Source organism: Haliotis cracherodii, unplaced genomic scaffold (genome assembly GCF_022045235.1).
Source record: "Haliotis cracherodii isolate W230 unplaced genomic scaffold, xgHalCrac1.p SCAF_8, whole genome shotgun sequence".
Lineage (NCBI taxonomy): Eukaryota > Metazoa > Mollusca > Gastropoda > Lepetellida > Haliotidae > Haliotis > Haliotis cracherodii.
Window position 1 is genome coordinate 34,300,215 of NW_027266341.1, and position 26,087 is coordinate 34,326,301.

Below are 26,087 nucleotides of genomic sequence, written 5' to 3' on the forward strand. Positions count from 1 at the left end.
GTGAGTGAGTGAGTAGGGTTTACAGCTGCTTTGAACAGTATTCCAGTTGTATCCCGATGTGTCAGCTTAATGTGAGAGGAAAGTCCGAAGTGATGACAGTCTTAGGCTAACCACTTTGGTGAAACCTACAAGCATGGGAATGGTGCTGACAAACCTAGAAACATAATACGATCAAACCGGAATATGAATCCACGTGGTTTATATTAGGGCTGGGACGAGTCAAAATTTACTACCCGGGTACCCACGCCCTTATTACCCGACCCTACCCGGGTACCTGCTGTAGATATTTAGAGATAGGTACAAACTGTCCGATATGGAAAAGTTGGACCTTAGCCCTGGCAAAATGTATTTAGATACACGTGTAAAAAGATCTGGTCATGCATACACTGAATTTTTATCTTTATTCAAACATATAAAAGTAAGAAGGAATGGGTGCATTGTGAGAAAGAAATGGCAACATTAATGACTTATAGTGTAACCATAGAGTTTTAGATCATTTTTGTCATTAAACTATATATCACGTGACTAATCACGGGTCTGGGTAGTCCTGTGGGTACCCCGGTCCTAGTCAAGACCAACCCAGCCAGAGTACCCAAGGTTACCCGTCACAGCCTTAATTTATATTGTGCCCAGGGGAAGCTATTCTGTAGAGTCTTCTGTCTTTGCTGTTACAGGAAGGGGTGAAGTTGGCCAATTGTGTCATAGCCATCATCATGTGACCTTTGACTCTTTGACAGCCCACACCGGTGAAGATCCAGGGTAGAATTGGTCTTCAGGTCTCCATGCTTGCCGTAAGAGGTTACTATTTGTTGTAAGAGGTGACTATTTGTTGTAAGAGGTGACTATTTGTTGTAAGAAGCGACTTACGGGATTGGGTGGTCAGGCTTGCTGACTTGGTTGATGCATGTCATCGTATCGCAATAGCATGGATCGATGCTCATGATGCCAATAACTGGATTGTCTGGTCCAGACTCGATTATTTACAGACCGCCGTCATATAGCTGGAATATTGCTGAGTGCGGCGTCAAACAACAAACAGACTTTGACAACAGAAAGAAATCACCTTGGTAACATATGACCTGTGTACAAACAGTGAAACTGCATCAGGTTGAAGTCAACATGTGTTCAGCAGTGTAGAAGGCCCAGTGTCCGCATCTGAGATGAAGACAGCAAGTACAGCTTACCTTCAGCAGCTGACCGAGGGCGACATTCAGGTAAATCTGGGCTCGGATGAAGACAGCAAGTACAGCTTACCTTCAGCGGCTGACCAAGAGCGACATTCAGGTAAATCTGGGCTCGGATGAAGTCAGGGAGTACAGCTTACCTTCAGCAGCTGACCGAGGGCAACATTCAGGTAAATCTGGGCTTGGATGAAGACAGGGAGTACAGCTTACCTTCAGCAGCTGACCAAGGGCGACATTCAGGTAAATCTGGGCTCGGATGAAGTCAGGGAGTACAGCTTACCTTCAGCAGCTGACCGAGGGCGACATTCAGGTAAATCTGGGCTTGGATGAAGACAGCGAGTACAGCTTACCTTCAGCAGCTGACCAAGGGCAACATTCAGGTAAATCTGGGCTCGGATGAAGACAGGGAGTACAGCTTACCTTCAGCAGCTGACTGAGGGCAACATTCAGGTAAATCTGGGCTCGGATGAAGACATGGAGTACAGCTTACCTTCAGCAGCTGACCGAGGGCGACATTCAGGTAAATCTGGGCTTGAATGAAGACAGCGAGTACAGCTTACCTTCAGCAGCTGACCGAGGGCGACATTCAGGTAAATCTCGGCTCGGATGAAGACAGGGAGTACAGCTTACCTTCATCAGATGACCAAGGGCGACATTCAGGTAAATCTGGGCTCGGATGAAGACAGTGAGTACAGCTTACCTTCAGCAGCTGACCAAGGGCGACATTCAGGTAAATCTGGGCTCGGATGAAGACAGGGAGTACAGCTTACCTTCATCAGCTGACTAAGGGCGACATTCAGGTAAATCTGGGCTCGGATGAAGACAGCAAGTACAGCTTACCTTCAGCAGCTGACCAAGGGCGACATTCAGGTAAATCTGGGCTCGGACGGAGACAGCGAGTACACCTTACCTTCAGCAGCTTAACGAGGGCGACATTCAGGTAAATCTGGGCTCGGATGAAGACAGCAAGTACAGCTTACCTTCAGCAGCTGACTAAGGGCGACATTCAGGTAAATCTGGGCTCGGATGAAGACAGGGAGTACAACTTACCTTCAGCAGCTGACCAAGGGCAACATTCAGGTAAATCTGAGCTCGGATGAAGACAGGGAGTGCAGCTTACCTTCAGCAGCTGACCAAGGGTGACATTCAGGTAAATCTGGGCTCGGATGAAGACAGGGAGTACAACTTACCTTCAGCAGCTGACTAAGGGCGACATTCAGGTAAATCTGGGCTCGGATGAAGACAGGGAGTACAGCTTACCTTCAGCAGCTGACCAAGGGTGACATTCAGGTAAATCTGAGCTCAGATGAAGACAGGGAGTACAGCTTACCTTCAGCAGCTGACCGAGGGTGACATTCAGGTAAATCTGGGCTCGGATGAAGGCAGGGAGTACAGCTTACCTTCAGCAGCTGACTAAGGGCGACATTCAGGTAAATCTGGGCTCGGATGAAGACAGCAAGTACAGCTTACCTTCAGCAGCTGACCAAGGGCGACATTCAGGTAAATCTGGGCTCGGACGGAGACAGCGAGTACACCTTACCTTCAGCAGCTTAACGAGGGCGACATTCAGGTAAATCTGGGCTCGGATGAAGACAGCAAGTACAGCTTACCTTCAGTTGCTGACTAAGGGCGACATTCAGGTAAATCTGGGCTCGGATGAAGACAGGGAGTACAACTTACCTTCAGCAGCTGACCAAGGGCAACATTCAGGTAAATCTGAGCTCGGATGAAGACAGGGAGTGCAGCTTACCTTCAGCAGCTGACCAAGGGTGACATTCAGGTAAATCTGGGCTCGGATGAAGACAGGGAGTACAACTTACCTTCAGCAGCTGACTAAGGGCGACATTCAGGTAAATCTGGGCTCGGATGAAGACAGGGAGTACAGCTTACCTTCAGCAGCTGACCAAGGGTGACATTCAGGTAAATCTGAGCTCAGATGAAGACAGGGAGTACAGCTTACCTTCAGCAGCTGACCGAGGGTGACATTCAGGTAAATCTGGGCTCGGATGAAGGCAGGGAGTACAGCTTACCTTCAGCAGCTGACTAAGGGCGACATTCAGGTAAATCTGAGCTCAGATGAAGACAGCGTGTACAGCTTACCTTCAGCAGCTGACCAAGGGCGACATTCAGGTAAATCTGGGCTCGGATGAAGACCTTCTGGTTATCTTCATAGTCTGGAACAGTGATAACAGATGAACTTTAATGTCTTGAATATCTACTGGTAGAATAATGATGATACACTACAGCTTAAAACTAACTTTCATATTTTCCAGGGCATAAATTATTTTTTGTAATAATTCTTCAAAAACTACTTTTGTAAATTGTACAATATATTGTATATCTATATAACTGTCATTTCTCACACTTTGTATGTGTTCCTTTCACTTTTGTTCCTTATGTGGAAACTGACAGGCTAGAGGAGCTGTTATACGTGCGTGCGTGTGTGCGTGCGTGCGTGCGTGCGTGCGTGCGTGGTGGCATGTGCATATAGTGTATGAGAGAGGATAAGAATATGAATATACAACTTAATGTAACATTTACAAATATTTAAACTTATCCTATCTCACACTACACATTCATCCCATGGATGGATGGTGGGTGCAGATACCCTTGCCTGTAGATACTACAACCACGAGACATACACAAGGAAGCTGGTGCTAAACAGTGATACACATAGAGAATCTATAACACTGCCTAGAGTCATAAAGACAAGGGATCGTGAATGGGTAAAAACGCCACAACAAGCGATGTGCGCCGTTTATGCCAGTTGGATGTAACATCATGAGATCGGGAATAACAAAGTGTTAGATGTTTTCACGTAGGACTTTGCTATAGAAACGACCTTGTAGCTATGAAGAGAGATCTATTCAGCGTACACTTATAACCACTCCGGAAGGGGTCTCCAGAAAATCAGCTCTACAAGATTGTATTCTGTAAAACCCAAGACACGTCTACACAGGGTGACAATGATAAAGAAAATGAGGTGGCAGGGGTAGTCAGGTGATCAGGTTGTGTAAAATCACACCGCACAGGGTTACAGTTTGTGTCCCTTTGTGGGGTGCTGACCAGGGTGATGCTGAGATGTGTTCTGGCGAAATGTTCTTAGAAGCTGAAAACTTTGTTCAAGCACATTTCCACATAAAGATTGATAGAACAAGGAGTAAGTTCATAGTGTGAGATAGGATAAGTTTAAAAATTTACATTATTAATTTTTTTCTTTTCTAATTTTAAGTATATTTTCCAGATTTGATCAGAGGTGTTAGATTTCCTCCTCATCATGATGGTGTGTGTCATTTCTTACACAAAGTCATAGCCTCTTCTGAGCCCTTGGGAAAATTACATGTTACAGTACATGTCTCAGTTTAGCTACATAAAACATGCACCAGTGCAAGAAATTATTGCAACATGCAACCTATGTCTACATGCATCAAGTGCATCTCCCCAAAAAATTCAAATTTGTGTCTGACTAAACCTTACTTGTCCACATCTTTGAACAAATTTCATGTCTCTAAGTTTTATGTACCATACCATATCACTAATCCCTGTGTTGCGTCAGTTTCCTTAATCTGGACTTAGAACTAAGATGACTTTAGGAAACAGGGCCCAGCTCTTCACATATTTATTTACCTGACAATATGCATTTAGACTGCACAGCTGCAACACCAAATGTGTTGAATGTTTACAGTGTTTGAGTGAATGCTGTTTAATGCTGAAGTGAGCAATATTCCACTTCTATCATAGCAACCTCTGAATAATCACAGAGCCTGACCACCCAATACAGAATTTAGTCAGCTCTTTTGAGTGAGTGAGTGAGTGAGTGAGTGAGTGAGTGAGTGAGTGAGTGAGTGAGTGAGTGGGTTGGTGGGTGGGTGGGTGAGTGAGTGAGTGAGTGAGTGAGTGAGTGAGTGAGTGAGTGAGTGAGTGAGTGAGTGAGTGAGTGAGTTGGGTTTATCATGGCTTAGTCGATAGACTTGTCTGTATGGTAAGAGTCTGTACACGAGTCAGGTAGTGTGTGGCTACCTAGATCTGGCTGACTCTCCCTGGCGGCCATGTGCACTCGGTTGGACACCTCCAACTCGATCTCCCCGGTTTCCAGTCTCACCGCATTCGAGGTCGGGGTCGTGGCTGTGATCTGGATGCCCTGGAAGCACCACAGATATCATTAACCCCGATATATTATACAGCTGCAGGAAACGTACAAAATATTACAAGGCAGAAAAACTTTAGGCATTTGTAACATGTGATGATCTCATACTAATAGGGTGTCCTACCAACTGCAGTATTGCTGTGAGTTTGGTGTGGAATAGAACCCAGGTCTTTGGCATTAAGAGCCAAGGCATGAACAACTAGACTACCCCAAGAACCTATCTGTCCTTGAACCTGAGGTGAGGTGAAATGGGGTTTAATGTTGCGTATACCCCACTCAGACACAGTATACTGACACCGAGCCGACCAGTCCTTGTTTTAGCCCCTTAATGCCGAGCGCCAGACAGGGTAACAACAAGTACCATCTTTTAACTTCTTTTGGTATGACGCGGCCGGGGATCGAACCCCGGACCTTCCGCTCTCCGGGCGGACGCTCTACCATTAGACCACGGAGGCGGTCCCTTGAACTTGAAGAAGCAATTCAGCAGGCATACAACCTTTTGCTTTTCATACTTCTGGCAAAATAACCTAGCTTGTCTTTATAACAGAAGTAGGGTCAACTGATATGGCATGGTGATTGAGTTGGGTTTCTGCTGTAGTGAGCAATATTCCACTTTCATCATGTCAACCTCTTAATCATCCAGCCACGCTGTCAAAGTACAAAAACACACAATCATCAAGTCACAGAGTCTGTCCACCCAATATAACAGCCCTCTTGAGTAAGTGAGTGAGTGAGTTGGGTTTAATGCCGCTTTTAACAGTTTTCCAGTTATATCGCGGCATGTCAGCTTCACAGGGAAGGGAAGCCGGTAGTGATGCAGGTCTTAGAGGTTTAACACTTTGGTCAAACCCACAAGCAATTCAGGGACTCTTTGAGTAAGTGAGTGAGTTGGGTTTAACATATTCCAGTTATATCACGACATGTCAGCTTAATGCAGGAGGGATATCTTTACAACAAGAAGTGGCAACTGACCTTGAACCTAAAGGAGAAGGAGTAGAGTAATGGCTCGGGGTCACCGGCCTGGGTGGACTTCTCCTCCTCGGACCACAGTCTCATGGGCTGATCCGACCCGGACACCTTCTGGACGACCTCGTTCACCTCCTGGCCACAGACAAAGCATCATATTTTTGTTTCAACAAAGCAAGTGAATGAGAACAGGTCAGCAATGTTCTAGCGACAGCACTGTGGCAAGCCATTGACAATCCATGTTGTTGATACAAAAAGTGAATGATTACATGATAGGGATAAATACGAATATACAATGCCTTGCTTTATATTTTTGTGCTCAAACTCTGTAAACCTTCGCATCACAAGCTAAAGCATAGTATTATTAACAGATAACTACTTCACACCAATTTTCAGATTTTAGCAAGATAACTTATCTGGCAAGAACTTCAAAGTTGACTTCAAGGTACAATTTAATTAAAACCGATTTTACAGCTAGAATTACAGCTTAAAAAAAATTCAGGCTACATGTTTCTGACAAAATTTGTGACATATTTTACTTAAATATTTGGTTGAAAAAGGTGTAATGATTCTGCCCAAATTGTAAGAGTTGTCATCTCTGCTGCAACAATAATGAGTGAGTATGGTTTTTAAGCCGCTTTTAGCAATATTCCAGCAATACCATGGCTGGGGACATCAGTAATTGGCTTCACACATTGTAGCCATGTTGGGATTCGAACCCGGGTCTTCGGCTTGTTGAGCTAACGCCTTAAACACCAGGCTACCCCACGGCCCCGTAACAATAACGAACAATGATGTTACCTTCATAAAGACTTTCTGTACAAACACAAGATGGTTGAGGAGGTCCGTTGTTAGGCTATGTTCCAGCATCCCCACCTCGGCCACAGCGTTCATGTAGCTCCCCGCCTTCAGGATGAGGCCCTCCGTCAGCGTCTCCGACACAGGAGCCCCGGCCTTGTGCTGGCGGTAGTCTGCGTACACGTGGATTGGGGGCAGCTCGATACTCGCAGACGAGGGGATGGAGGTCTCCGTGGTAACCACCTACAGTCATGATATCACAAATGTTGAGGATTACAACTGCTTTTAACAGTAATTCAGTTTAACGTTGGCTGAGAGCCCAGATTCACATGGGCATGTTGCTGATGGATGAAGTATTTAAACTGGGATGAAGCTGGGATTCAAATCCATGGCCAGTGGATGTAGACAGCTGATACCAATGCGCCACCAGAGTCATTGAGTTTGTTTGGGTTTAACACTATTTCAGTGATATCACAATTTGATCTTAGATTTTGCCATTAGAAGACAGTTACAGGTTAACATTACAAGCACCTCAATGAGCTGAGGGCATTGTTAGCTTGTTTTTTAGTGCTCCACTCAGCGTATTCCAACCCCTGATGCATGCTGACAGTGCTACATTACTATTACCCATTTCAATAGATCTGCACTCAAATTTAATTCTCAGCTCCCTGGGGATCATACAACTCAATCTGCCTGTGGTCTCCCATCATATGAATTCAGCTGCCATGAGAGCAGATAAGTCAGAATTTTGTTGCCAAAAGGAGCAAGAAAAGGTGGGAACTGTTCCCACATCTTTACATCTGAATACATATCTATTCCTAGATTGTGCTAGGTTTCTGCGAAAATCAACATCCCTGGGACAAGGATCTCACCTTTGACCTGAAACTGAGAGTATGCTTGGGCAGGACGACCGTGAACCTTGCTTTCTTTCCTGTCATGCCAGCTACAGTGATAGACCCAGTCTGAAACACAATACTTGACTCAAACTACTGAGACAGGTAAGGATTAGACATATGGATGAATAAATTCTTTGTTACAATTTGGCAGGACGTTTCGGTGTAGGTTCTAACATCGTTATCACACAAGCAAGAACCTACACCAAAATATCGCTCCTAATTGTCACAAAGAAGTTGGTCATCCATATATCTTAACCTTTTTTTAGAACACCAACTTTTACAGCCCCTCAAAGAAGTTACTGAGGCAGGGCCAGCTTAAAGTAATCATTAGGTTATCATTTCTGACCACCCCTCTCTAAGTCGCCTCACCTCTTTGTTATTTGTGATGTCAGCAAGACACAATATATTTCACAGTGGTTTGAAGAACAAAACAAAAAAATTGGTGGGGTGGCGGAATTGTGTTAAATGCTGCTTTGAACAGTATTTCAGTTACATGACATAAGTGAGTGAGTGAGTGAGGTTTTATGCCACTTTTAGCAATATTCCAGCAATATCATGGCGGGGGACACCAGAAATAGGCTTCACACATTGTACCCATGTCGGGAATTGAACCCGGGTCTTCGGCGTGACGAGCGAATGCTTTAACCACTAGGCTACCCGACCACCCCTACATGACATGAACCCCTGATGGGACTCAATGAAAAAAGTACTAGAATATGTACATTTGTCCAATTTGACCACTTCCTAATAGCATATAACATTTGTTACATTTGCCCACGTTCTAAATGGCCTTGAGTATTCTAATACCACTGGCTCATCAGTGCTCCAAGTGCTCTCAAGTCAAGAACACTACTGTTGACCCAACGTTTTAGTCAATGAATGTGTTCACCTTATGTTGAGCTTTGAGAGAAGGGAGTATGGAGGCTGCAGTGGTGATGCCCTGGAACACCGTCTTGAAGTGGATGTGCAGGGTGACGGGCTTGCTGACGGAGGGAGGGGGAGGCTGCCCCGTGCGGCGGGGTTTCCCTGGGGCCTTGTTCTCCGACTGCTCCGTCTGTTCCTTCTTCACCTCCTCCTTCACCTCACCGTCCACAACGTCAGGCTGCGATGGCTTGCTGCACACACACAATGCAAGACAATGAGAGAAAAACTAAATCTACCACATGCATAATTGCATTTGTGTACTTTCAGTTTTAATTGTTTGAATGTTTGTTTGTTATTTAACGCCGCAATCAGCAATATTCCAGCTATATGATGGTGGTCTGTAAATAATCCAGTCTGGACCAGACAATCCAGTGTTGACATCATGAGCACTGATCCACGCAGTTGGGATATGATGACATGCATCAACCAAGTGAACGAACTTGATGATCCGACCCCTTTAGTGGCCTCTTATGTCAAACAAGGGTTGCTGAAGGCCTATTCTAATCCAGATCTTCATGGGTCATTTTCAGTTTTAGACATGGTAGGTAACTGAAAATTCCAGTTGGTAGTCTGACAAGTGATGTACCTGGAAGATGAGTGATAGCTGTTTTCTGCTGCAGTCCATAATCAAATGATCCTTGATAGGACAAACCAGTGGTTGATAGCAAAACATCTATCAATGACATATGGTAAGACAACGCAGACAGATGAGGTGGTGAGGTGAAATTGGGTTTAACGTCGCGTCCAAGATTATTGCACTTATATAGCGACGTGCATGCACGTGTGTGTAGCTGCTTGTACTAGTCCGGACTGATGCCGATTTATAGTGCTAGCTCACTGAGATACCATGCCGCAGTTTAACATGAATACCCCACTCAGACACAGTATACTGACTCCGAGCCGACCAGTCCTTGTTTTAGCCCCTTAATGCCGAGCACCAGACAGGGTAACAACAAGTACATTCTTTTAACGTCTTTTTGTATGACGCGGCCGGGGATCGAACCCCAGACCTTCCCCTTTCCGGGCGGACGCGCTACCACCAGACCACAGAAACAGTCTCAACGCAGACAGATAATTCCATGCCAGTGGTCATATGTGAGATCACAACAATCCAAGATCACCGGCATTGTCATTATAAACCCATCTCTTTTGGGTGTATGTCCAAGGTTCATATAGACATGGAACATCAATATTCAAGGCCTTTTCAAGGCTTTTCAAACTATCATTTTCAAGGCTTTTTTAGTTGGGTTATTAGCCTCAGTGTGTTATTATTTTATTAAATCCAGCTAGCGATAGAAACAAACTGTTTTAGTCAACTTGTCCTTATAATAATGACAAATAGCAAAATCCTAAAAAAATGGCAAATTTCTACTTGTCCTTATGATACCTTACATATTGGGCAGTTTGGCAAGGACTATAGGACTAGTGCCAATTTCTAACGCTACAAGCATACTATACTATAATAGTATACTATTAAAAGCAGTATGACTATCAGACAACCTTTATTTTCACACCCAACAAAAAATGAAATTAAGTTTGTCACGAATTCTTCATTGTCTTTAGCACACATAGCTATCATTGTGATAAATCTCACTTAAACATCCTTGGTTTATATTATTGTGTGCTTTAATACTTATAATAACAAGTAAATGTCATTCTGTTCAAATTCAATGTCTTGTTGGTGATTTTCAAGGCTTTTGAAGGTTGACACCAAAAATCAAGGCTTTTCAAGAGAGGCCTTTAAATTCAAGGCCTTCTTAAGCCTGTACGAACCATGTATGTTGTAGGTATGTAAACGAGGTGCTATCAGTTGTTATTATGATAGGTACTGCGGACCTCTTCTGTCAATCGGGACGGAGCTTGTCTTAACCATCCCAGTTGAGTTGGTACAGATGGAGCATATGCTCTTCCCAAACACCATTTCCATCCCCCCTAGGTGCCTACCCTACATCAGCTCTATCAGTCATATCTGAATAAACAACTAATCTTAATTAATATAACTTACTTATCAGTACAGAACCGACGATGGGGTTAATTGCTGCATCTTTCAATTTGACATTTTTTGTCCGTTTTTCATTTAAAATTTCTATTGACGTCTGCCATTGTGAGTGACATCGACGCTATCTTAAGGGGTCATCAAGGCACATGTCATTTACATTCGGAATACTGTTCACATATTTCCACAATCGCTGAACAGTTATTTCAAAGAAATCGGAAACTATGGTATATTTTTTAATGTAATATTAAATGAAACGTCCCTTCAGCTAATAGTTGTCTAAACACTCTTAACGTCTGGGCTTTCCTCCCACATTAACCCGACATGCCGTGATATAACTGTAATACTGTTGAAAATTGTAATGATTATGGAGACGTGGTAATGGTAAGCACCTCTGATATCTCACTTTCTCCTACTGAGTTAAACTATTATTATGGTAGTTCAGGGTATGATTTTATTCTGTTTTATTACCTGCACGTGGTCCAACCAAGTGAATTGATCAGGTTGCACCACCAAAATATTGGCTGCACCATTTTATCATAAATTGAAACACTGTATTTTAAGTTACTTTGAATATTAAATAAATTCAAAGAGAAAATATACTTGAGAATGTGTTCCAGTATTTTACTTTGAAGAAATCTGTATACCCAGATACCCTTGATACCCAGAAAACCTTAAACAGAAGTTTCAAAGTGTCTGTTTGTTGTGATTGTAACCGCATGAGTGACTGTTCAAGTGGTATTTGTGAAGAATTAGTTCCGCAAGTTTGCCGAACTCCTGCAGCGTTAATCCCAAGTTGTCCTAGCTTACCTGGCTGTTCTGGACAGCGGCCATCCAAACTCCTGCAGCGTTGACGTCAGTTGCCTGGAGCTGCGAGTCATCATGCCGTGGAGCACCACAGGGTGTTGTGGGATGTCGATGTCAATATGGCCGATAGAAGCCAGCGCGGAGTTGTGCTCCTTGGCTCGTCGCATCACCGTGGTGTGCAAGGCCTGGGACTTACGGATGTTCACAGTCACCACAGTCCTGGAATACAAGCAAACATTTCACTCGAGCTTGCACGTCTGGCAAAAGATGGGAGATATGGCATTGATGGGATTTTAAACAATAATATATGGGATGCCCCATTAGTTTGGAAACACTGTTTGTATGTTTTGTTTGTTTGTTGTTTAATGCCTCACTCAGCAATATTCCAGCTATATGACGGCGGTCTATAAATATATGGACAAGACAATCAGTGATTGACATCATGAGTATTGATCTAGGCAATTGGGACACAATGTCATGCATCAAGCAAGTCAGTGGGCCTGACCACCTGATCCCGTTGGTCTGCCCTTACATTAAGCAAAGTCGCCTTTTACAGCAAGCATGGGTTGTTGAAGAACTTTTCTAACACAGATCTTCACAGGTTTTAGAAACAATGCCTTTCACATGATTACAAAGACCTCTGAATATAAGAAACTTTAAAAAACTCCCAATTTTGAACAAACAAAATGTTCTCTAATTTGACTGCCAAAAGCACTCAGTTTGTAATCCTGGATAAATCACTGGTATACACAATGATGTAGTGTGGTAAGCTGTGTGTAAAGCAACTGTTGCAGGTTGTGATCGGTGCACTCACTGCATGCTTGGTGGTACCCCCTCCAGCAGCACAATCATCGTGTGTCCCACGTGGGCCGTGAACGAGGAGTCCGATGACTTCCGATGCAGGAAACCTGCACACACAAGGGTTATCTCAACACACAGAAACAAGTGAAAGTAAAACAATGGACATAACATATCAGAATATGTTCAGCTTTTGTTTGGATTCTGCAAAGTATTTCTGTTTTATCACTGTGTGTCCGCTTTTGGGAGCAATCCCTGAATTGATGCCTATCTTAGAGATTCACCTTAAGTATGGTGCTAGCAGATCAAAGGTCATAATAGAGGTAAATCTGTGATTCAAACTCATCGGATCCTGGCGTGACTAAGGGATGCAATTCTGTTCAACACATTGTGCCACTCAGACCTACTGGGTCACTAGTACCACCTCCAAGTTTAAGAAAAGATCACACAAATCAGATTTGAACCTCCCCAATTGTGCATTAGTTTTCACAACCCTTCCTAGACCCTGAATATCTTATTGTGACTAGGCCCAAATGAATAAGCATGAAATACTTATATCCCCCACCAATATGACATGTCCGGTTGTGTGCAAGGCAAGAAATATTGTATGTTTTTCAAGATCTGCCGCCATTTTCAAAATTGTTGCTATGGAAACTCGAAAAATAAATTTTCACAAATTCCAAACTGTCCAAAGGCACCAGTTTACTACTGGACCTGTCCATGTGCCAAGATTGGTTAAGCTATCTCTCATGGTCTTTGAGTTCAGGCTCTGGAAATGAAATGTGATGGATGGACAGACAGGACAGACAGACAGCACCCATTCCTATATCCCCCTTCCACTTCGTGGCAGGGATAATAAAGTGATTCTGACCTTTAACCCGTTCCTTGTAGGTCCCGCTGGCGTGCACCCTGCGTAGCTCTGCCTCCAGCTTGAGGCCAGACAGCACTGCCAGCACCTGCACCTTCTCGATCTTGGCGATGCCGTACACCACCAGGGGGATGCTCTCTCCGATGTAGATACCTGCAGGAGAAACTGCAGCATCACAACAGGAAGTAGCAGCCGGGCAATGGTACATCCATTCAACATGTAAAGTAAGCATAAAAATGAATGCAGATATTTCAGCTGATGAGTCTCATTTACAGAAATTACACAGCCCATCCAGAAGGACTTTGTAGAACATGAGGAAGTTTCTGCTTGTCTGTAAGACTTTAAAAGTAATCAAGATTCCTACTAATACATATACTGAATTATTACCAATAGTGAGTGAGTGAGTGAGTGAGTGAGTGAGTGAGTCAGTCAGTTGGGTTTAACGCCGCTTTTAACATTATTCCAGTTATATCATGGCGTGTCAGCTTAATGTGGGAGGAAAGCCCAAAGTGATGCAGGTCTCAGACGTTTACCACTTCGGTGAAACCCATGAGCATGGGTATGGTGCTGACAAACCTAGAAACATAATCCGGGCGAACCGGGATTCGAACCCACAATCATAGGTTTCTGGCGTGCCAAAGGGACGCAACTCTTCACAGCGAATCGATGCACCTTAGACAACTGGGCCACCCGTGCCCCCTATTACCCATAGAATTAACTGCGTTAAAAAAATCATATGTGCACTAGTGCAAATATCACTTCTTGCGCACCAGTGTATTGTTTCAGCCATCCGAATGTCATTGTTGACTTCATTCAAATCTTATAGTGATGTCACTCTAGATATGACGTCATACCTGAAGATTGTTGATGTCATAAAACAAATTGTGTTTTTCTAGGACAGCGTCGGTGATCACGGCATTTTCCTACACAGGTGTCAATGGACATGACGTAAATAGAGAATATTCTATGAGCATATGTCAAACTGATTTTACGAAACTCGAGTAAGAATTCATGTATTACCCTCGCTCTCACTGGGTAAATACAAGAATTCTGACACTCGTTTCGTAAAATCAGTATGACACTAGGGCAGGGATGGGTAACTCGGTACCCGCGTCGGGTAGGTTCTGAGTAGGACCCGGGTACCCACACGACTACCTGAACCCGTGGTTAGTCATATGATATACTGTTTAATGACAAAAAATATCTAGAACTCTGTGGTTACAATACAGGACACTAATATTTGCATTTCTTTCTGACTATGCAACCATTCAACCCAAGCAAACTTCAGTGTATGCATGACTAGACTGATTGATACATGTATCTAAATACATCTTGCCAGGGATATGGTAAAAAAACTCCCATAATGACACACATTCTCCCATATGACACACATTCTCGTATAATAATCTCTTTTTACTTCATGTCCATTGATAATGTTGATCTGGTGAGGTGAGGTGAGGTGAGGTGAGGTGAGGTGAGGTGAGGTGGGGTCGTGTTGAGGATTACTGCACTGTTATAGCATGCACGTAGGTTGTGATGTGTTGCATCTATGCTGAAATACACTTGAACACAGCCTGATAATTCTGCAGATCAAGAGAGGAAAAGTAAAGAGTTTAGTTGAAAGCTGCTTGTAAGCTTAAAGTGGTATGATGTACGTGTTGGTTGTATACCATTATGGTGAACCCCCCAAGCATGGGAATGGTGCGGACAAACCAAAAATCAAATCAAGGATTTTACCCCACGATCATCAGATTCTGGCAAGGCAAGGCATAAGGCAAGGGACGCAACTCTACACAGTGAATTGCAGCATAAACTAACTGAGCTCGGGACAATCAACTGGTTCTGACTCTGAAATGCTGTCTGCAATATTCCCTTATTGCCTATGGTATCATGAGTCAATATATGACTAATTGACATATTTTCATTCAGTATTACCAGGAAAAAATTATTACTAACTCACAGCCCTATTTGCAACTTCCTCACACTTACTCTGTTTGAACCTTGTTCTGATGAAGGAGGTCTGTGCAAGGGAAGGACCCTTCACACCGATGTCCTGCTCCTCATTGCCCATATCAGGAATCTTCCCTTCCTCATCCTGCAGGGTGATGCCAGACCCCATCTTGCTGCTGTCTCGCTTCAGACTGCCCGAACCGAGTTTGCTGTTGTCCCGCTTCATTTCACTCTCCGGCTCCTCCTCCTCAATGATGGGCAGCTTCTGCATCCCGGGCTTCCTGAGGACAGTCTTGGGTTCGGGCATGGTGGAGTAGAGCTCCAGGAGGTGATACAGATGTCGCCAGCATTGGGGTGTGCTCTCCTTGATCTCATCCACGATCGTCTTCTCGGCCAGGGCTGGAGAGGAAGTGTCCACCAGGTCCATCGTCACCGAATCACTCAGATTCAGAGACTGAGGTGGAGTCAGGACTTCGGAATGTTGACTCGGAGTAACAGTTATGTCGGATCTACGTTTTGGTTCTTTGGCGAATCGGAGTTGGGATTTTTTGGATGAACTTGTAAGAGGGAGTTTGTCTGGCCGTTTAGAATCAAGGGCAAGCCGGAATGAGGATACACTTTTAGGAGTCTTTGCAACATGTTTTTCTGATTCTTGGATTAGTGTGTCGGAACAAAGACTCTGATCAGGTGTAGATATTTGAGTCTCTGCAGATGGCTGGTCAACTTTTGACAGATCCGATTGCTGTGTGTCTGCACTGGACGTAGAGTCCTTGGACTCCTGTTTCCTGTGGGTCTTCACCCATTCAAAACCGGACCTCCTCTGCTTCAGTTCCACCTGAGTTTCTTTGATATTGTCCACCATAGTGACCACTTGGTGGACCAGTCTCAACAAGGCCATGTCCACATGCTGAGTGATGGCCTGACATTTGATCAAGAAGTTCACTTGCAGGGTGGTCGGCTTAGCCTCTAGTTTATGCATTGCAAATTTCCATGGAAATCTCTTTGACCTTCCGCCAACACCGGCATCTTTCTGACCAAAGTCCACAACATCTTTCATGGAAATATTCACCCCGAACCCTTCACAAGAAAATGCTGAGTTTCCTGCGTTCATGTTGAGGCGATATTTCTTACTCTTCCCCTTCCCCTTGTGACTACCCTTGGAATAGGAGGCTTCCGATTCAGCTATCTGGATCTTCAGGATATCAAGATTGGCCTGAAGTAGCAAGTGCCCTCCAAACTTTTTCATCATCGCTGAAGGTCTGACTCCTTCAACATGCAAACCAAGGCTCTGCAACAGTGGCCGGAACAGCAGCTGTGCATCAGCCAACTGCATGATGGAGGTGGCCATTGTGAGGTACTCCTCATTAACGTCCGTCCTACTGTCATCCTGGCTCCAAGCGCTGCCAAATCCAGTTGACATGTTCTCATGTGTTCGCCCATAGTTGGTGCCATCATCGAGAGGATCCTTGAAGTCTTCTTGCTGTGCCGTCATCCACTGGTACATGTCTGTGATCTTGCTGTACCTGTTCTTCAGGTGTAGCTGTTTCTGGCCACTTGTCCTCAGAGGAGTGTGAGGAGGGGTTGAAGCTATGGCCTGATCTATTGAAGATATACTATCTGCGGCTGACATGAAGCTGAAGTTGCTGTCATTCCTCGGCATGGCTGTAGGAGGGCTCAGGGTAGCTGCTGTTTGCGTCTGTTCAACCTTGCGTTCGGGCGAGTCCATACAGCTTAACACTGGATTAGGGAATGCTCCACGGCCCCGAGATCTGACTGTAGCTAGGAACTTCTTTGGTTGAAATGATGAGGTTGACACAGTGCTCACACCATCGTGTCCGTGATCCACCCTCCCAGCTGCACTGCTAGACGGCCCGCCTCTGCTGATGAGACTTGGGTTGGATGTAGACTTCATCACCAGACCCCCTTCAGCCTGCAAAAGGGAGGTCTTCTCATCCACAACATCAAACTGTTCAATCGTTCCTTCGCCATCATCTGTACACAAGTTCTCAGAGCTCTCCGGTTTGGGGATGGAGAAAGTTACATTGTAGGGTCGGACAGATTTCTTGGACTTGAAGTGGATGTCGGACATGTAGGGCATGTACAGCACGTTCTTCCACTGACGGGTGAGAGCCAGGATGCCCTTCTGCATCGTGATGAGTTGAGGGGCGGTCTCCGACAACACTGCTCTCTCTATGCTGCCACAGCCATGGATGTGCAGGTATTTCCGCAGCACAGTCAGGAGCTGGCTGGAGGGCTCATCCTGTAGGGTCTTAGACAGACTGGTCATCTTCCCAAACTTACTCTGCAATCAAGGACAGGTTCAAGGGATCATCTTGGAAAAGGGTTAAACTTCAGGCAAAATAAAAACCATTATTTTGATTAAAAAATCTATAACATAATGAACAAAATAGGTTAGGGACCAAAATATTCATGATCCCTAATCTTATTTGTTAAGTATACATTCTTTCAAAACAGGGTTAACTGATTCAGTGAGAAATTTTTTATGCCCCCCTCAGCTTTTGGTGACGAACATCAATAATTGGCTTCATAGATTGAAATCAGATTCAGTTCTGGAGCATGATGAACCCATCCTCCCAGGCAAAACCACTGACCTTCAGTAATCATGGATAAATATATGTTTACTTCTAGACCATAACCTTGCTGAACAAGAAATAAACTGAAGTACAGCAGTGTATGATTGTGAAAACACCACAGTCTAACCATGAGATCGATGCTCATGATATCAATTACTGGACTGTCTGGTCCAGTTATTTACAGACTGCCATCATATAGCTTGAATGTTACTGAGTACGGTGCTAACAACAAACAAAACTCCATGTTGTTCACCTTGTTGCAGACATGGATGCCCTGCTCTTCCAGGGCTTGTGTCATGATGCAAGCCATCACAGAACTGTTCCGCTTGGTCAGCTCGCTCACAAGGTGCTTCACCGACAGCATGGCACGGTCACAGGGGTTCAGCCAGGCATTGATGGCTGGCGTGGCTGTGCTCAGCAAATTCCAGTCCAGTCTGAAATGGGGGGTCATAACCTACTTTGTAATCACGAATATACATCAGCATCTTATTAGTGAGTGAGTGAGTGAGTTGGGTTTAATGCCGTTTTTAACAGTATTCTAGTTATATCATGGCACGTCAGCTTAATGTGGGAGGAAGCCCGAAGTGATGCAGGTATCAGACGTCTACCACTTCAGAAGAACCCAAGAGCACGGGTATGGTGCTGACGAACCTAGAAACATAATCGGGGCGAACCGGGATTCGAACCCACAATCATAAGTTTCTGGCGTGCCTAATGGGCGCAACTCTGCACAGCGAATCACAGCACCTTAGACAACTGGGTAGCATCTCATAAAAACTTACAAGCTGCATGTACAGAATATAACTTCACATTGGAAAAGGCAGATGAAACAGAAGGACATTTGGAAACATCCAGGTCATATCACAGCAGCTGTAAATAATGGAGTCTCAGTAAAACAGAGGCTTAAACATGTACTACTCAAGATTTCCTAAGGACCGCACCTTCGACTAAATATAAATATTGTGTTCCTTTGCAAATGTTAAGTAGTATAGCAGTATCCATGATCCTTGCTGTCTGGATTCGAAAGACCAACATTCCTATTTGTAGTAAATGTTATATTTGGGATACCGGGTAACACTTTCTTCATAAAGTACAGATTCTAGTGCTTTGGGTTGAGCCCTATCCAGGATTTGAACCCACACTGCCAGTGTAAGGCACCTAATCACCAGCACACAAAGTCAGCGATCTAACCAACTCAGCCACCAAGGATTCCACATCATTTGGAAGCCATGATGGCTGAGTGGGTTCGAATCCTGAATGGGACTCAAATAAAAAAAGCACTAGAATCTGTACTTTACTAAGAAAGTGTTATCCCAAATATAACATTTGACCTCTTTCTAAATGGCATTGTGTGTTCATATACTCCTAATGTAACCATTCCATCCCCACATGAGTAGTTGTTTGGCAAGTGGTTTATTCTGCTTTGGAATTCTTCGAGGGGAGATCATTATGATTATTACTATAAAATGACGACTACACAATCAAGTTATAATATGGATATTAATAATGGTCTAATCAGTGGATCCCAAACGGATCCTTACCTTGTGAAGTCCACTTTCTTCTTTATTGATATTGGCGGTGGTGCAGCAAAGCTCAGCCATATTGTCTTGAGTCTGAGTCTCCCATTGGATGCATCTCCTTGCAGAGGTTCTGGAGTGGGCGGAGGGAGACCAGAGACATTGGAAGCCAGGGACAGGCGGGAATCCCATGACGACATGGACTCTGATGAGTGATGGCTGGAGGGGGAGCTCATCGGCTCGTGGTCCGTTGGACTTGTCCCGCTCTCTGTCAGCTGCTCGATTTCCTCGCGAGTACATTCCTGCAGCTCCTGCAGCGCCTTCTCAATGTTGTCCATCTTCTGCTGAAGGTGCATGTCCATTGTGTCCTTGTACCCCAGCCTCCGCACCGCCGTCACAGACACCTCCTCAAGGCCACATTCGAACATGATGACACCGATTGTGGCGTCAAAGCCTCCATCACGTGAGTCCCTGCTGGCTTGTCTCGAGAGTCTCTTGCGTGGTGACACTGGTATATGTGACACCGAACTTGACCCGTCTTGATCAAAGGTAAATAGTACATTGGACCTGTGTTCAGGGATTGCTGTCAAGACAACGTTATCAGAGAAGTTGCTGTGTTTTAACAACCTTCTCAACTGACAATGGATCCGGTTCAGTTTGAGTGTTCCGACGTTCTCTTCTCGTGTGTGTTCAATGGACTGTTCTGTGTCACTAGAGTCATGCCTGGTGCGTTGCTGGACTGGGGTGGTGCTTGTCCGTCTCGGGCCTGGGTCACCGGTCAGCTTCTTACAGTGGTGGGTGTTGGAGAGCAGCTGACACTTGATGCCATCCACACAGACGGCCATCAGTGACACGGCAGTCAGGTCGTTGATGTTGTCCAGCACGGCAAACGATATCACCTCCTCCACCAAAGAGGCTTGCATAACACATAGGTTAATCTGAAAAAAAATCAACCATATCAAACCTAAAAAAACTGCAGTAAATGAGATGATATTTTCCTGAATCAGACCAGACAAGTGTTTATTCATGCTGATCAATATCCCATGAATCAGGAAGCAAAATAACAAAATGTTGTCAAGGGAACAGTTTGGTCAGTGTCATAAAGTGTGAGTGTGGTTTTACGCTGCTTTTAGCAATATTCCAGCAATATCACGATGGGGGACACCATAAATGGGCTTCACACATGGTACCCATATTGGGAATCAAAGCCAGGTCTTCGGTGTGAAAAGCGAAACGCATTAACCACTCGGTTGCCGGACCGTCCCAATGTCATAAAGAAAAAAATCTTAAAACATTCATTACCAACCACAAAATTTTTTAAATGAACATATTTCAAATTAACACTGAATTTTGTTTTAAAGTAAACATTTTGATTAAAGAATTTGCAATGCTTAGCACAAGGCAGGCTTATTCCTTAAACAAGAGAAAAATAGACTAGACTTAAGTTAAGTCCAGACTTGAATCTGTTAATGGTATGCATCTGCCCAAGTGAATATTGCTTCTCATTCTAAAGGAAACTGTCAGCAATAGGGTAGAACCAGCATCAAAATATCACCTTAGGCAGTGAGAAGAATGCCTGGAGGGAGGAGGTCTTCACGACATCGCTGGTTCTCCTGTCGGTGCTGCTCTTCTGGGAGAGGTTGGGGTGGAAGTCGGCGGGCTGGTCCTGGTCGTCCGGGTTCCCGGTCTGGCCCTTCTTCAAGTTATTCTGCTGCTTCAGCTGGTCCAGGCAGTGGCTGTGCAGACGGTCGATCAGGGCAGACGGATGCATGCTGGCCAGGCAGGGTGTCACAGCTTCAATGTACCTAGGTAGATGAGGTGGAATGGGCTCAATGTCACATACTAGATTACTAATCTGACTAATGTCAGTATTACAGTGGCTGTGCAGACGGTCGATCAGGGCAGACGGATGCATGCTGGCCAGGCAGGGTGTCACAGCTTCAATGTATCTGGGGAGATGAGGTGAGTTGGAATGGGCTTAATGTCACATACTAGATTACTAATCTGACTAATGTCAGTATTACAGTGGCTGTGCAGACGGTCGATCAGGGCAGACGGATGCATGCTGGCCAGGCAGGGTGTCACAGCTTCAATGTATCTGGGGAGATGAGGTGAGTTGGAATGGGCTTAATGTCACATACTAGACTACTAATCTGACTAATGTCAGTATTACAGTGGCTGTGCAGACGGTCGATCAGGGCAGACGGATGCATGCTGGCCAGGCAGGGTGTCACAGCTTCAATGTACCTAGATTCAATCCGACTAATGTCAGTATTACAGTGCCAGTCCACTGAGATACCATGTTGCACTTTAACATGGATACCCCACTCAGACATAGTATTAATGCCAAGGAACAGACAGAGTAACAACAAGTTTCATCTCTTATATAGTATGATGCGGACAGGGAACGACCGACCTTCTCTCTGGGCAGACGCTCTATCCCTAGACCACAGAGGCAGTCCCTGGATAGATGAACAGTTTTTTGTTCTTGATTACATCATAAACTTATCTGTTTTGATTAATTCAAATCTTGACCTCTACCTTGTGGAAATACCAGGAGTAACTTGTGTTGAGTTAATGTTGTTAGCTTTGGTTAAAGAATATAGCCTTCTATTACAAAGACATCAGAAAAATCTCACAACAAACACAGGACTGTTCCACAAGGCAACAGTAGTGCTATGACCATCATAAATCTATGTTAAAGTATAGGAATTACGATCAACTTTGTGCTAAGATAGCAGGGTTTTACCTTGACTTACAAAAGTGGGGGTCCAGGGTACCCCAATCATTAATTTTAAAGGTCCTTGATGGTTAGGTGAGGTGAAATGGGGTTTAATGTTGCGTCAAAGAATATTGCACTTATATAGCGACATGCATGTACGTGTGTGTGTTTGTGTGGCTGCTTGTACTAGTCTGGACTGATGCCGATTTATAGTGCTAGCTCACTGAGATACCATGCTACAGTTTAACATGAATACCCTACTCAGACACAGTAAACTGACTCCGAGCCGACCAGTCCTTGTTTTAGCCCCTAAATGCTGATCGCCAGACAGGGTAACAACAAGTATCATCTATTAACGTCTTTTGGTATGACGTGGTCGGGGATTGAACCCCGGACCTTCCGCTCTCCGGGCGGACGCTCTACCACTAGACCACGGAGGCGGTGAGGTGCTTGTAGGCAATATGAGGGTCCTGTAAAGTGATGAAAAGGTGTAGTGTACTGTACCTTTTGATAATTACTATAGAACCTGGAATGAGGCAATGATCATGTGGACAGTGGTCATGTTGACAGTGGTCACGACTGATGGGTGAAATGACAGACACTTATAACTCTTGATGCGCTGTAGGTTAAATGAATATTATTGTGCGCTCCTTGGGATGCATCATATTTTTGTCTGTGTCCATTCTCTACATTATGTGTACAGGATGAACATTTGTGCCTCCAAGACAGCTTTGTGGAACGGGGCCGAGGCTACAAGAAAGATCTTATTCTAGAAGTACATATTTGTATGAAAACATTCCAATGGTACAGTCGGCTGGTGTGCTGACCCTATCAGGCCCAACTGTCTGCCAGCTACACAGACGCCAACACCTCGTGGTCTCCTCACCTCTGAAGGGACTCCAGCAGCAGAGGTGTCACCAGGATGTCGAAGGTGCCGGCCACCTTGATCACCGCCGTGGTCTTCGATGTATTCTCCAGGTGCTTCTTGTCATCATTGTCCTCCTCTGCAACACAAGGCAGAAGCAAGGGGCATTACTAGCAATAAACACTTCAGCAACAGAGGAATTACTGAATGCTACCCTGTAACTTGTTCAAATAAAGCAGCGTTAGAAATTGGCACTAGTCCTTTAGTCCTTACCAAACTGCCCAATAGTAAAGGTATCCTAAGGACTAGTAGAAATTGGCCCATTTTAAGGATTTTGCTATATGTTATCATTATAAGGACTAGTGGACAAAAACTGTTAGTTTCTAACCCTGTAAAGCCTGACAAGTTCAATAACATGATGCAGTAAACACACTGATGCAGGTCCGATATTCTGGTAAACACAATGATGTGTACTGTTATTATTACAACTGGCTTTCCTTGACATAACCATGATACAAGAACATCGAACAAAATTGCTCTGTGGAAAATCAAATCTTCCACTAAATCAAAGCCTCGGCCACATAGGAGTGACATTTTTGTGAAACAGCAATGTTTAGAACAATTATTTCAGCCAGGTGGAAGTTGCTTCATAAGTGTGCAACATGGATTTATAAATTTCCTTTTGATATAAAGCATAGACAGCTGTCCTCCATAAGTGTTTTGGTGCTGAATTGGAATTTTTTAATACTTTCTTGTTGCATGATCAGGATATGTGAAAAGCAAACCTTAAGACTGAAAATGCTAGATTTTGTCCATAACATACATATGCAATCAGATCATCATACAACACAGGTGATTTTTGTCTTTAGTAAAGACTATCTTTTTACTCGCTTGCTAGACCAATCAAACGCATTTACCATCATCCCTTTCAGAATTATTTCTGGACCAATCAAACACACTTACTATCAATCCTGTTACTGGTAATCAATTCTGGACCAATCAAATGCACCAACCTTCATGATTCTGTTCATCAATTCTGGACCAATCAAATGCCTCCGACCGCCTGGGACCTGGAGGGGAGGGCAGCTTCAGCTCGCTCTTCTCCTTCATCACACTGGTGCTGAAGCCTTGTCGCACCTTGCTGAAGTGTGGGATCCACAGCGCGGCCGACCCATACACAGACTGACTGGCTGAAGACAGAGAGTGTTCCGACTGCAGGGAGTGGATGCTCTTCCCGGCCGAGTGGATGGGGGGAGGGGCCACCCAGTCATGGCAGTTGTAGTGCGAGAGGTGACTGGAATATCGGGACAACAACAGCGGGGACTTGGTGATTGGCTGGTTCATCTGACTGTGAAGGTCGATCAGAGAGAATTCCTCGGGAGCTTCTCCAGACATTGTTTCACTCTCGTGATCTGTGGGAGCAGAAGTGTAGGATAGGGTAGATGTTGAGCTGCTTGCGGAGCTCGCATAGTCCAAGTCATTCATGTTTGGGTGATAACCCTTCTGCTCCAGCACTGTTGCATCAATGGTCTTGTCATGACCGAAGGAGAACCCAGGAATATCAAAGCAGGGAGAGTTAGGGGAGTCGGTAATCTCGCTGAGAAGGGAATGGTACTGCTGCTGAGAATCCGCTTCCGACAACGAGAGCACATCTTCTTCTGCTGAGTAGTACCGGTCACTCTCTAGTGACACCGTGGACATCAGCTTGTCCATGGCTGTAGCAGACCCGGCAATGCGATGAATGGGAACAGGACTTGGTATGGAACTTTTGGATGTCGTGGAGTGGATGAGAGTCGAGTCCACACTCCCGCCACTGAGAGTGGGGCCCTGTCTTGGAACCGATGGGGATGATGGACTACTGGAACAGGTGGATGCAGTGATGGATGTCTGTCTCCGTAGAGTGGCACTCTCGATGCTGTGTCGGTCCTCAACGAAGTGTATGCTGACGGAACTACTGTCTTTCACTTTTGGGTCAGCATAGGCATCCATGTTCCTACCATCCATCCAACTGCCTCTTATGTTGCTCCTGACACTGGTGATGTCGCTGGTGAGAGTGTTGTCTCGGGAGGAGTCCAGCTCCCCGTGGTCAGTCGTCCCCCCCATCAGGAGGCTGTCCATCAAGGTGGAGCTGATGACCCCCGGGGTGTCGGGACTTGCCACGTCACTCATGTACCCCCTGGTGAATGAGAACTCGGTCGGGGACATCTTAGGCGTCATGGATTTCAGAGAGTGCCCCACATCAAACACAAGCTTGTCCTTATGCAGCAGGCTCTGGGCGAACCCTGGGTCGACACCTTCAGGGAAGACCTGAGGAATGGCAACATTGCTGTGTTCCCTGTGTCGTCTAGACTTGAAGAAGTTTGTGCCATTCTTGTTCTTGCCGAAGAACACGCAACCACCAAGACATCCACATTTTCCAGCAATGTTTGCATTCTGTCCTGCGTGGGTGGTGGGAATGGGCCATAGGAACCACAGTCGTCTCGTCTTCTTGTCATGCATGTGCAGGAAGTGGTCCTGGATGTAATGCAGTTCGGAGTTGGGCAGGGCCATGGCTGCCTCCACGTTGAGGGGGCCGAAGGAGAAGCCTCCAGCATCCAACCACATCTCGGGGTGCCCGGGCTCCAGGCGGAGGGGGGCGCATGAGATGTGCTGCTTCAGGGTCACCTGATCCACCACGCATGTGATTCCTGATCGGGTGTTGTTGCCATGGAGATTACAGGTGGAAATACGCACAGAGGACACCTGGAATGTACACGGAAAAGTTCAATATGAACATTCCTGAAACCTATACAGATGCATAAACTATCGTGAATACTTGTGAAACCTTCAGTAGAAACACAATCCTTAGGGTTTTGACTTGCATTTCAGTCCTAATGATGTTATGCACTAATTGTGATTTTTACCTTCATAGTAAATTAAGCTTTTGAATTTTCAGTCTCAAAAACATTTCGTCTTTTAATTGTTTTAGTCAGGCAAATTAAAGCTGGTGAGAGTGTTAGACTTATGCTACTCACCCACTTTCATGATGTTGACCACAATATATCGCGATGTGTGA

At 44.9% G+C, this 26,087-nt stretch overlaps 1 protein-coding gene across 1 annotated transcript in view; it reads right to left on the reverse strand.

Annotated features, from left to right (window-relative positions):
* Positions 1-26,087, reverse strand: part of LOC139450634 (bridge-like lipid transfer protein family member 1) — a 92,042-nt gene that overhangs the window by 40,145 nt on the left and 25,810 nt on the right. Inside the window, exons 20-34 of the mRNA XM_071232420.1 lie at positions 24,046-25,774; positions 23,054-23,171; positions 21,001-21,250; positions 19,470-20,383; positions 18,182-18,362; positions 15,374-17,636; positions 13,388-13,537; positions 12,533-12,626; positions 11,722-11,937; positions 8,881-9,106; positions 7,968-8,057; positions 7,099-7,338; positions 6,304-6,432; positions 5,205-5,325; positions 3,285-3,358 (exon numbers count right to left, since the gene is read on the reverse strand). Coding sequence (XP_071088521.1) covers positions 3,285-3,358; positions 5,205-5,325; positions 6,304-6,432; positions 7,099-7,338; positions 7,968-8,057; positions 8,881-9,106; positions 11,722-11,937; positions 12,533-12,626; positions 13,388-13,537; positions 15,374-17,636; positions 18,182-18,362; positions 19,470-20,383; positions 21,001-21,250; positions 23,054-23,171; positions 24,046-25,774 — 6,795 coding nt within the window. The remainder of the gene's footprint in view (positions 1-3,284; positions 3,359-5,204; positions 5,326-6,303; positions 6,433-7,098; positions 7,339-7,967; positions 8,058-8,880; positions 9,107-11,721; positions 11,938-12,532; positions 12,627-13,387; positions 13,538-15,373; positions 17,637-18,181; positions 18,363-19,469; positions 20,384-21,000; positions 21,251-23,053; positions 23,172-24,045; positions 25,775-26,087) is intronic.